Source organism: Cynara cardunculus, assembly GCF_001531365.2.
Source record: "Cynara cardunculus var. scolymus isolate 2C chromosome LG 2, CcrdV1, whole genome shotgun sequence".
NCBI lineage: Eukaryota > Viridiplantae > Streptophyta > Magnoliopsida > Asterales > Asteraceae > Cynara > Cynara cardunculus.
Window position 1 is genome coordinate 55,617,476 of NC_037529.1, and position 13,566 is coordinate 55,631,041.

The 13,566-nt window shown below is 32.9% G+C and overlaps 1 protein-coding gene across 1 annotated transcript; it reads left to right on the forward strand.

Annotated features, from left to right (window-relative positions):
• The first annotated feature begins 4,230 nt into the window (after nucleotides 1-4,230).
• On the forward strand, nucleotides 4,231-6,843 carry LOC112508034. The gene is made up of 9 exons (XM_025112817.1): nucleotides 4,231-4,635; nucleotides 5,084-5,171; nucleotides 5,410-5,523; nucleotides 5,608-5,690; nucleotides 5,926-6,040; nucleotides 6,113-6,204; nucleotides 6,278-6,343; nucleotides 6,432-6,525; nucleotides 6,599-6,843. The coding sequence occupies exons 1-9, from the start codon at nucleotides 4,352-4,354 to the stop codon at nucleotides 6,707-6,709; spliced, it is 1,047 nt and encodes a 348-aa protein (XP_024968585.1). The 5' UTR covers nucleotides 4,231-4,351; the 3' UTR covers nucleotides 6,710-6,843.
• The last annotated feature ends 6,723 nt before the right edge of the window (nucleotides 6,844-13,566 follow it).

Below are 13,566 nucleotides of genomic sequence, written 5' to 3' on the forward strand. Positions count from 1 at the left end.
TTTCTTTTCTATATGCATATGCATATACATATATCTAAATCTAAATCTAAATAAAATTTCCATTGTTTTTAAGTAATTTTGTTTAATGTATATAATCTTTGAGTTATGTTCAGGTCTACTTAAGTGCATATGATGACATGGGCCATGGAGAATATATTATGTTCTGGTAAAAGCGCTACTATATTGTTTTGTTTACCAAAATTTTCCTACTTTTCTAGCTTTTATTTTTGGGTTTGTTATGTATTTCTTAAAAATTGGGATAAAAAGCTATAAAAAGACTCGAATATGGGACATTACATCTTTAGCATAAAGAACCAACTAATTTATATTATATTATAAAACATTTGACAAAAACTTCTAAAAATCATTTTTTATATATGAAGTATTGTTTATTGATGTATATTACTTAAAATTCAAGATTACAGGTAAATTGTGCATAAGTATAACTTATTAAACTTTATATTTGAATTTGTGTAACTAATTGTAGATAAATAGGGTAAAATTCTCATTTTAAATATATTTAAAATATAATTAAGATAATTATTGAGTTATAATAAAATACTTAGTTATTATTTTTATAAAAATTATAATATTACACTAAAAACAAAATTACTTCGTCATTAAACCTGAATTAAAGAATTTACACAAAAAATGAGAACTTTTATTTATTTTTTTTAATTTTTATGATATCCTCAAATTTATATTTAAAAAAAACTTTATTGCTTGTTCAAAACCACATAAACCCATGTTATAATATCTAACAAAGATAAAAAAAAAAATTTAAAATTGAAATATATTTCACTGCATTATGCAAGTATTCTTTTAGTAGAAAAATAATTATTTTAATAGAAATACCTTTTTATTTCTTAGCGTTTACTGTTCAATAATAAAAAGTTGAGGATGACTCTTGATGCTCATTGTTTGCATCAAGCAAAGCTTCTCGAATAGGTTGTGCGTTAATTGTAGCGGTTTTTTATCAATAAACTTTGAAATGAATTGATGTAATCGAGCATTAACATATTTAGTGAAAATTGAACAATATATTGAATCCTACATTTAACCTATCTAACATTAATTATTGAAAATTAAAAAAAAAACTAAATAAATTTTCTTATTTCAATGATTTAGTCTCTAAAGAACCATTTTTTTAAATGATTGAGTCCTTGAACTATTTTTTTGAGTGAAAAAATCATTAAAATTTCACATTTTGAATTATTAAAACTCTGAATTGTTTAAAAAAAAAAACATCAAAATTTTACTAGTTGGTTAATATAAATTTTTTTGGGTTAAAAGAATGTAGGTAACCATTTTTTAAAGTACGATGATTTATTTATTAAAAAATGTTTGAGGATTTATTCAATCAAAATGAAAAAGTTTAATGGTTTTTTCATACAGCTAAACTATTCAAAAAATTTGTTAGGTTTTTTTTTTTATAACTTTTTCCAATCTAAAAATAAAAGTTAAAGGACCACTCAAGCTATTGACGGACTAAGATTAACAGTTCGAGAGATTATTACTTTTTACTTATATCTAGGATCGAGATGATTTTATTTAAAGTTGTTTATGGTTTTGAGATCTATGCTAAAATTTGGGAATTCAATATCCATTGTAGTAAATTACGTTTTCCCGTCCACAAACGTTCTAAGCTTTAATGAGATTCGTCACTGAATTTTTCTATTCCAGGTCTGAACCTCATGTTTCTGAAAAACCTTAGATAATGTTTGTTTTTCAAGAGGTGGTGAAGTCTGAAGTTTTATTTCTCTTCTGACTTATAAGAGGTGATATTGAAGTCTAAAAGCAAAACCAATAAAACTGTTTGTTTTTATAAACAGATAAATATCTGAATCTATCTAAGAGTTTTTTTTGGCATCTTTTTGAAACCAATTCTAAATTTTATCGGTTTCTAAATCCACCATACATTCAAACTTGTGAAAAAGTTCATTTTGTATAAGAGTTTGTTTCAAGCAACTTATTGAAAACAAAAGAAAATTGTTTGCGATGTCTATACTTATAGATTTTCATCTGTATAACTTTCAGTGGGAGACATTAAGCTCATGACAACTTAGCTTTTCATTAGCAAAAATAATTGAAATTGTCTTACAAAAATCTTGAAATTGGCAAAAGATAAAATAACATAATTGAAACTGTGTCAACATAAATCATCAGCAACTAACTTAGGTAATACAAAACAAACGTATACGTAAAAATGGTAATGAAAGGTTCAATAGATTTACATGTAGCAAAAACTAACGATCATGAAAACCCGAGATTTATATAGTCCAGACCAGATCAATGAAATTCACGAAAAATCAACAATCAAGCTTAGAGAAATTGTTAATCGATAATAAGAAAGTAGATAGAAACCAATCTGAGACGAACACATGTTTCCCTCTGGGTGGATGAAATTGGGAATCGTGATTCTTTTTGTAATTTATAGGATTCGTTCGATATGGTTTATTTTCGTCAATAGTTCTAGAGAACAATAAGAGGTAAATAAAGGATAAGTTTACCTATTATTTTATTAGAGGGAAATAAATGATAAAAAATCTTAAAAAATTAGAAAAAACAAACAGTCTAAATTAGTTGACCTTCATTTTCTCACCATCCCATTTAACGGAATTTTTTAACCTTAGGAAAAACAAAATTCAAAATTGAGACAAATTTAGAATAAAATAATTTTAGAAAGAAATCCCGTTACAACCGATAAAGTACAAGGACGAAAAATGAATCAAACGAATTATAACCCTTTTTTTTTTTTTTTTAAATTTGTACGATTACTATTGGATTTATTTTCATCAAGATTTGGAGTATTTTGAAAGAAAAGACAAGGGTGCTTTAGATAATAAAGTGCGATTAATAAACTCTTATTAAGTGGACGCCATTTACCATATCAGTGAGCATGACAAGGTTCAAAAATCTTATCTGGAAAAAGCATGACAAAGAACATAAATATTACCCGATAAGTTAGAAAGAAGAATCTTACATAATAAATATTTATTGAGTAAAAGACATTTACCATAATTCATATTGGATGACTGAAAAAGTTACCCAATAAGATAAGTAAATGTGATAACTTTGCCGATAAGTACTTACCTAGTAAGGGGTTGATAAACGGACGATTGGATTGTGTAGGGCTGTAAACGAACCGATCGTTCAGCGAATCGTTTGGTGAGAAGTTCGTTTATGTTCGTTTATTTAACAAATGAACGAACATGAATAATTTTTTTTGTTCGTTTAGTTAAACGAACGAATATGAACAAGAGTCTCGTTCGTTCATTTATGTTCGTTCATATTCGTTCGTTTATGTTCATTTATATATTAAATTTAATATATAATATTTTATTTATTTACTTTGAATTCAAATAATATTTATTTATATTCGTTTAACTGTTCGTTTAGCCCGTTCATTTAGCCCGTTCGTTTAGCATGTTAACAAACGGACATAAACGAACACGAACAAACTTTATTTCTAAACGAACGAAAACGAACACAAAGATTTTCGTTCGTTTACCGTTCGTGTTCGTTCGGTTCGTTTACAGCCCTAGGATTGTGTGAGAATAAAAATTAAGGTGAGAAGTGTAAGAAATGATTTGGACCCTTAATCACTTTTAATCTCAAACCAATCCATGAATTGTATTTTAGAAAGAAATTGATTCGATACTTCTCATTTTATGTTGATTTAGTAAAACTCTTTGATTAAGATTGATCCAAAAATAAAAATCTTCTTCACCGTAACTTTAAATCTCCCTAGAACCCATGAATGTATTACAAAATTAAAGAGGTATTTTAAAACATGAAGGGAAATTTACGCAAATAGTCATCTTATAAAATGATTTTTACTTTTTAACCATTTTATAAAATAGTCAAAGTTTAAAAAAAAAAAAATTTACACAGACAAAAGATTTTCAGGGGAAAACAAGGGTAAAATAATTTACAAATGGAACTATATGGAAAAAAATGAGGGAGTTTATGCAAAAAAAGAAACTTTACGTAAAAAAAATCCATATTTTACGTAAAAGTCTTTTTTTTTTTTACTTGGAGGTGTTTGAGATTGTTTATTTAAAACAATTTAAGTTTTTTTTATAAAAGTTCTTATCAACTTATTATAAGTTAGATTAATTTAACTTTTTTAAAAACTTTATTATTACCGAAAATCTTTTCCTAGGTAAAACTTTTTATAACTTTGTTTCTATGAGTACAAGCGATTTATAAAATGGCTATTTGTGATGAACAGAGGATAGAAACTCTTAGAAAATTGAGGTTGGAGGAGGCGTGGCAGTATCTAATTCAACAGACCCATTGGATGATGCTTTGCACCAGAACCTTGCCACGCTTATCTCCTCTGTAATCAATGGCTTCCTCATATTATTCAAACCTCTGCTGTTGTTCTTCTTCTGCATCCATCCCCAAATTACCCTCTTACACCTGCTTCCCATCATCTCTGCATCCTTCTGAATCTTGTGGGCACAGTGGAGTTTCACTCCTAAGACCTTCATTTGACTCCAGAATATATGCTAAGTTTGATAAGTTTGAAGCACAAACTTCAAATGAAGAAACACCATCACTTTCACTACAACAAACACTTCAACAAGGGGATGTAGAAGAAGAAGAAGAAGAAGAAGAAGAAGATGACAGGTGAATTTCGATGCCTTCTCCCATGAATTTTCTAACAAATTTTGAGTTAAATTGTTCCTTTTTTTGACGAAATTTTAAGCTAAACTTAGGTATTTGCTAGTTTCTAAATACTTGATTGAATTCATGATAAATATTGGGGACAGATTGGTGTAAATCACAATTACCAGCCCTATATCCAATACCTTAATCTGAAATTTATGAAAAGAGATAAGAAAATTGAGATGACATATAAGATTGCCCACTTTTACCAACTGTTACTGTGAAAAATTCCGGTTTTCATCAACATCATGCATTTGATTCATGTGTGTGTGTGGTCTGTAATTGAATTGACAAAATTTTCGTTCGTATTTTCAAATACAAACATATCAAAATAGAATTCTGATCTTTTGATACTAGTGGAAATGGTTGGCATGTCATTTTGTTGTTCAAATTAAGAAATGTGTTTCAGTTGCTTGCCTTCGGATTTGGAGGGTGCAGTTCGACAGTCAAGTGAAGCAAGTGCTGCATTTGTGTCCTCAGGAGGGATGAGAGCCATCGTATGTACTACAAAGTCGATATTACTACTACAGAAGTTATATCCAATCTCATCATACAATAATAACAAGTTTCATATCGGCCTTACGTCGTAGATGCAGAAGTTGGAGCAAAAATGTTCCAAATATAATGTTTGTGTGTGTGTGTTGGGGGGAAGTATGATGATTTTTTGAAGCTAAAGACAAGTAGAATGAATGGTTAGAATTTCAAAATCTGTGGTTGTGTGTTGTGTTTGTGCAGGTGGAGCTCTTAATCCCACAGTTGCAGTTTCTTGATGATGAAGGTGCCCAGGCTGAACTGTGGGAATTATCAAGAATTTTTGTGGATGCACTGATCGAAGAAACGGGATGTCAGGTTACTACTTCTTTTTCTCATGTATATGGATGTAGATGGAACTAGTTATTTTTCTGTTGTGAATTAAGTGATGGTCATGATTAGAGGGTGAAAGCAATATTTCCTGATGCCGGTGCTGCTGCACTTCTCAAGTATAATTGGAATGATGCCACTTTCGGTTTCGCTAGGTTAGTTTATTATATTACAATTCATGTGTTGGGTTCATGTGAGACCAGCCTGTTTTTGTGATATCACAAAATAACACTTGAAACGTCACAGCAAAATATTGTGAAAGTAAAAAAAACTCCAAACCTTCACATAAAAGACACTATGAAAACAGCCTGGTCTCACGTGATATCAAGTTTACAACTCATGGTTTGATTAGGTTATTACTGGTTTCTGAACTTAGTTTGTATCCATCAGCTTAAGTGACCGAAAGCCTGTGGAAAAAGATGATGAGATTGTTGTGATGGTACTGCCAGATTATCAGATGTTGGAATATGTAGAGCGGATCGCCTCTCATCTATCAGATGAACCCGTAATCCTTCATCACCTTTGAAAATGGAAACTCATATTTTTATTCTTCTAATTATTACGTTATGTTATCTAGCCACGACCACTCATCATGTGGAACCCACGTCTTATCAGCGAGGACGTTGGTGTTGGATTCAATGTCCGAAAGTTGAGAAGATACTTTTTAAGGTAACTAAATCAAATCATTCAGTACCAAATAATTCAACATATCTACCAAACACAAAACAATTTCATCTTGCAGATCTTTTACAACCGTTTATTCCATGAAACCTCTACCTACAGGCGCTGTATTTAGATGCTATCCCGGGTAATTTTGATGAATCTATTCCCCATTTTTTTTAGTTAATTTGTACTAATTAATCGCTAACACATTCTTTATTTTAACCTGCAAGCAGCTTATGGAAGGTGTTCTTTGATGACAAAGATAGACCAAACCGTTACATACTAGGCAAGGAAATGATAAGCCGTCCCGACTCTGAAGACATTGAGGTCAGTAATTCCAGTTTTAGTTCTCTACCGGATTTGGTTTGGTTTGGATTGATTTTTGGTTGTTCTTTCTTAGATAATATTTGGAGGAGGTGGAGATGATTCGGAGCAGGGTCCATCATTGTTTAGTCAAGCAGTAGGAATCTTTAAATCACTCAACAGATTCATGAAAGTTATCTCCAAGTAAACATCATCTTATGATTCTACAAATATTGCTATCTTGTTTATAAATGACTCTCACTTTCTGCATATTTCATCCAATTATCTGTTTATTGGTATTTGCTAGTGTTATGAATCAAATACTCAATCTATGAACAAACAGATCACAAAGGGTTATGTTTATAAATATAATAATATTTAATTTGTTAAACATCAACATATAAGTTCATAAATATAATCTTTATTTTGTATTTAATTTGTTCCAATAAACATTGTGATATTGCTTTAAATATGTTATAATTGATATTTTACACAACAATATAAAATCTAAAGACAACATTTATGTTTGTTATATTTATTTTATCGTCCCCATATTATTTCCCATTTGATCATCCTAATTAATTATTTTAGTTGATGAATATGTAAAGAAAAATAAAATATCAATTAATATACGTTATACAACATATAAGATAACATTCAAAAAGATATATTAATATTTAACTTTACATAATTATATGTATGTGTGTGTATATACTAGTTGTGTACCCGCGCAATGCGGCGGGAGCCATGAATTTTAACAATTTTGAAGTTTCACTGGTTTTATAAGACAAGATTTAACGATGATATAGGTTACACTTGGTCTTTACATATTAATACAATTTGAATAAATAAGAGTTATGGTTCCAATTACAGACTATCGATGAAAAAAATTGTATGATAGTTTAAAATCCAATATATTTAAAATTCAACATATTTAAACGAATCCACAAATATATTCGATTTACACCAAGAACAAAGAACCAAAAAACTTGAGTTTTAAGATAAACACTCAAAACCAATAAAGAAAACTACAAATTTGACAGATTATAAGCCATGAAAAGACAAAAAAAGATGGGTTTTAGAATGAAATTTCAACTGCTTACCCTCTTTCTTATCCAGAAACTCAGATTAAGGTTGAATTAATACATGTATATATATATATATTTAAAAAAAAACCCAAGAACATATTATACAGTGCAATTTGGACAGCCTAATCCCAAAATGTATAGCATATATATAAATAAATAACTATAAAAGTATAAATCGTAAACATTAAAAATATTTTTTCACAGTATATATAATATATAATAATATAATTAAATAAAAAACTATTCAATATTGTACTCATTTCGAAGGTATTAACAAGATGATTATAATGGTGTAACTTGTTAAAATAAAAATATATTTTTTTAAACATGTTTTATTTGATATACGATTATGTATGTTAATTTGATAAAGGTTTAAAATGAAAAATTTAAAAGTAAATAACATAAAATAATTAATTAACTAATTATAGGGATATAAAATGTAAATTTAAAATTATAATTTAAAAAAAAATCCGTTGAATGTGAGAGGTGAATGTATGTGAGGGGTGAGTGTATGTGAGGAAAGGAATGAGTGAAAAAGTGAAAAGGGTATCTTGGTCATTTAAAATTTTAAGACTTTAAGACTTTTGATGAATATGCTTAATACGATAGTATAGATATAGGGAAAGGTTCATTTGAGAAGTAAAAAAGTGATCCTAGCCCTTCATTTGGTCAACATTTGCGGTTTTGATTGTGAAGCATCGGATAATTACTCACATGAGTATGTGGAAGATAGAGGGGTAGTTCGTAACTTTTACAAATAGGCGACAAAGGGTTCATATGTAAACCCGTGTGATTCATATATGAACTATATATTCATATGTGAATCAGTTCATATGTGAATCAGTTAATTAGTTCATATGTAAATCAGTTAAAATAGTTCATATATGAATTACACGGGTTCACATATGAACATATAGTTCATATGTGAATCGCAAGGGTTCACATATGAACCCGTTTGCCGCCTATTTGTAAAAGTTACGAAACTACCACTCTATTTTTTGCATAGCCACAAATTTTGAGAAGTTAAAGCCTCAATTTTTGAACAGTTAAATCCGATCTTGACCGTATGAAGGGCTAGGATCACTTCTTTATCCATACCCTTATCCAACGGGTAATAGGTTTACCCTTACCCATTGCCAGCCCTATCTGTTGGCCCTCTGATTGACCAATGGTTCGTACACCCAATAAGGTCTCCGTTTCAACCTCCTATTCCAGTTCCTCATTGAGTTGCGGGGGAAGCAATGGTGATGAAGGGGTAGGTCCAACAGCTATGAAACATGGAACAAGGGGTGAATTCGAGCCGTCTCCGGAAATTGGAGCTTATAAGTCATGGCCCCAATGGGTAGAATAATCCGGAAGGGACCATACAAACAGGCTGGCAGCTTTCGGAAAGGTCGAGTAGAAATGGACTTTTGGTGATACGATTGTAACTTTATATAGACCCAATGCCCCACCTCAAATGTAACCGGTCTATGAGATTTATCAGCAGTCAACCTCATGTGTTGCTGAGCCCGTAATAGATACGCGCGTAAGTCATCCAAAATAACATCACGCTCCAACAGCTGGTCCTCTAAGGAAGACACTCCTGTGCTGCCTGCCTGGTTGTGTTCGTACCAGGGGGATCCCTCCCATAAAGTGTTTTGAACGGGGTGCACTTAGATACGTCTTGTGCCAAAATTCTGCCCACGTCACCCATTTGCATGGATATCCTTGAATAAAACACCGAAGATACGTCTCCACCACCTTTTTAACAATCTCCGACTGCCCATCAGATTGGGGGTGGTATGCGGTACTAAGTAAGAGAGTGGTCCCTTGTAGTCGGAACAATTCTTGCCAAAAGTTACTCGTAAAGGCCTTGTCGACGATAGTCGATGGGAAACTGTGGAAACGAACTAGGATGCTACTGAACTTGCACTAAAAGGGTGTTTCAAGGGTAAAAATGAGCAAACTTCGGGAAACGATCCACCACCACTAACACGGTATCGAACCCATTAGAATGAAATCCATCGTTAAGTCTTCCCAAACCTGAGAGGGTATAGGCAGAGGTCGTAACAACCCTGCTGGTTGAGTCGTATCCGCTTTTTGTTGTTGGCACACCCTACAAGCTTACGTCTGCACTGAGCGTCACATTCCCACCCAAAACCATTCGGAACTAGGCACTGATATGTTTTGAATTCCCCCGAGTGCCCTGAATGATCGAATCTTGGTATTCTTGGAACAACTTAGGAATAAGTGGAGTTATGGGGAATCACCAACGAACAAAAGGAGACCTTGCTCGACTGTATACACCACATGCGACTTTCCATCTTCTGTAATGTCCTGAATTACCCGCTGAATAAACGGGTCTGCTCGTGTTTCCTTTCCCAATTTGGTCATATCTACCGACCATGAATAAGTAATTGTTCCCAACTCCTTCTCAGTTGAAAATTCCCTAGACAACACGTCGGCCACCCGATTTGAACTGCGAGCTTATATTGGATCTCAACATCAAATCCTAAAAGCTTGCTCAACCACCTCTGATCGTCTAAAAACTGTTAGATTAATCTCGTTGTAAGCATTTAAATAGTATATGTATATATAGGTAGTTATTAGGAAGTTATTGGTAGTTATCCACGAAGAGGTGCGACTATTCACGAAAGGGTGTGATGGTTCGATGGCACCTTTTCAGTGTCTATAAATATGTAAATTTTACACACTTTTCATAGTGTGAATTATCAGATTATCAAATAAACTTTGGTTGTTTTAGCAAATCGATCCAACATTTGGTATCAGAGCTTTGGGTTTGTTCAACCAAAGTCTTCTCACCATCTACCATATACGATTAGGAATCAAGAGAGTCACCAAAACGCCGGAGATTTACGATCAACCACCATCACAGTTGTTCATTTGGGGTTAATCAGAATCTCAAGGATACCTAGGGCGGCCAAACACCAGAAGGAGTTTTACCACCGACTGGCACCCAACGGAAAATGTATTTACATACCTTAATCGGAACCGGAGAAGACAACCGGAGATTCAAATTGGTCAGAAAGAGCATCGATCCAAGGCCCGAGAGCAGAAGGCATCTAGTCGTGGGAACTAAATCGGTCAGAACGACGATCATTGCAGGCAGAAAATGCAGCAAGCGTTGCCAACAAGAACAATCGATCAAGGCAGAAAACGCAGCAAGCGTCGCCAACAAGAACAATCGGTAGGAAACCGATTTTTGTTCAATCGATCTAGGGCACAAAAACGCAGTAAGCGTTGCCATCCAGAACAACAATAAGAGATCGTTTGTTCAATCGATCGTCAGGCACAAACGCAGGAAGCATCGAGCCTTAAGAGCAATCAATAGAAGATCAATTGTTCAAGCAAAATCGAACCAAAAATCAAGTCGGAGAAGGAAACCGCAAAGGAACCGTCGTTCGAAAAGAACCAGAAGGGTTTCAAGTTTTTTACAAAGGAAACAACACACACAAAAGGTGTACGCCTCCTCTTTTCTTTCCTTTCCCTTTAAAAAAAAAAGAAAACCTAATTCCCATTTTTAGGAAACTGACGTTTCCTTTGATTTTAAACATTTTCTTTACAAATTTCTTTAAAAAAATACTTATTTTATTATTTTTATTGTCATTTAAAAAGAAAATTTTATTCAATTTTGTAAAGTTTTATATAAAATTTTATAAAGGAATATTTGCTAAGTTTTTAAATAAAATCTTTAAGGAATATTTTTTTTATATACGAAATTATGACGAGAAAAGAAAATAAGGAACATGGAGAAAATTCCAAAATTTGCAAAGAAATGAGTCATAGTACCCATTTTCAGTGTCCAATGTTGAATTCAACAAATTACACAACTTGGGCAATTCGAATGCAAATTATATTGGAAGCAAATAGCCTTTGGGAAGCAATTGAACCACAATCATCAACAAACCCCGATGAGAAAAAGGGTAAGACCGTTATCGCGTATCTCTATTAATCGCTACCAGAAGATCAACTGCTTCTCATCTCAAAATACAAAACTACAAAGGCAGTTTGTGATGCACTGAAAACAAGACACGTTGGTGTCAGCAGTGTCCAAAAGGCAAGATTACAAACTCTCAAGATGGAATTTGAGATGTTACAGATGAAAGAAAATGAATCGATTGATTCATTCACTTCAAAATTAACGGGTATTATGAATAAAGCAGCAAGCTTGGGACAGAGATATGAAGATTCCATTCTCGTACGGAAGTTACTGAATGCCGTACCCGATCAGTTTCTCCATATTGTCGCGTCCATTGAACAATACTCGGACCTAGATACTATGTCTCTAGACGAAGCAATCGGGAGACTGAAGACTTTTGAAGAAAGATTAAAATTCAAGAAGGAAAGAAGCATGGACACTCAAGAAGGATTGATGTTCACACGACATGAACACCGAGGCCAACCTTTCAGAGGACGTGGCAGATTTAATCAATCACGAGGCCGAGGACATAACAAATTCAAATCAGAAAGGAAGAACTGGGAACCCTCACAAAATAGTTTCAAGAAAGAAACTATCAGCAATACGAAGAAGTTTACTCATGATAGGAGTAAAGTACAGTGCTTCAAGTGCAAGAAGCATGGACATTATGCAACAAGATGTCCAGAAAAGGATCAAGAACCGGAACACTCTAATCTCATTGAAGAAGACTTAGAACCGACACTACTCATGGCGACTATTGAAGAACATCAGAAAGTTCTCTTGAATGAAAGGAATCTCGAAGTTAGCAAGATAACTTCAAGTGGCAAAAGCCTATGGTACTTAGACAATGGAGTAAGTAACCATATGACTAGAGTCAAAGATCATTTCAACGAGATTGACGAGAAGATTACCGGGAACGTAAGATTCAGAGATGGATCATACGTAGAGATCAAAGGAAAAGGTTCCATACTGTTGGAATGCAAAAATAAAGAACGGGTTGTGTCACAGGTATATTACATTCCAAGTCTTAAGAGTAATATACTAAGCCTTGGTCAACTGATAGAGAATGGTTGCAAAGTAGTCATGGAAGAGGATCTGTTACTACTATATGATTCAAGCAACAACATTTTACTACGGGTCATACGATCAAAGAACCGACTATATAAGGCAAGTCTCAGAATTGGCAAACCCATCTGTTTGTTAGCCAACCTACATGACAAAGCATGGTTATGGCATGCAAGACTGGGCCATCTGAACTTTGGTTCAATGAAGAAAATGGTTTCAAAGAAATTAGTTTATAGAGTACCCCGCACTAAGTATACAACAGACATTTGCGACATATGCTTAAAAGGAAAGCACAGCAGAACTCTGTTTCCACAACATACGAATTTAAGGTCAGAGGCACCATTGAATTTAGTGTTTGGAGATTTGTGTGGTCCAATATCGCCACCTACACCAACCGACAAAAGGTATATATTCCTACTAATTGATGACTACTCAAGATATATGTGGGAATACTTTTTAGACTCAAAGGATTAGGCTTTTGGGATCTTCAAAGAATTTAAACCAAAAGTTAGGGGTGAACAAAAAACCGTGAACCCGCGAAACCCGCCCAACCCAACCCGCTAACAACCCAATTAAACCCAACCCGTCTACCCGCCAAACCGCTCACCCGCCAAACCGCTAACCCGCTAATTAGGAGGGTTGAAATTGGCTGAACCCGCCCAACCCGTCAACCCGCCGCTAATATATAATTTTTATAAAATTATATATATATATATATGGTTATTATGTATATATATATATATATATATATATTAATGTATAAATTTTATATACTTTTTATTGATATTATATTTTGTTTCATTTTAACTAAACGTATAGGTTACCAAAAGAGATTCACGATCAAAGAATGATGACAAATAATCTAATTAATAAGGAAAATTATTGATTTTTTTTGCAGCAACAACAATTTGATATGTTGGAAAATATGAATGATATTGATAGATATTTGATGGACGAATCCATCAATCTATGACGCTTTTAAAGAGTTAC

Bases quoted from the DNA above. Each gene is read 5' to 3' on its own strand.
- LOC112508034 (XM_025112817.1), top strand. From the start codon at position 4,352: ATGGCTTCCTCATATTATTCAAACCTCTGCTGTTGTTCTTCTTCTGCA. The intron at 4,636-5,083 runs GTGAATTTCGAT...AATGTGTTTCAG, and splicing joins GAAGAAGAAGAAGATGACAG to TTGCTTGCCTTCGGATTTGG. The intron at 5,172-5,409 runs GTATGTACTACA...GTGTTTGTGCAG, and splicing joins CAGGAGGGATGAGAGCCATC to GTGGAGCTCTTAATCCCACA.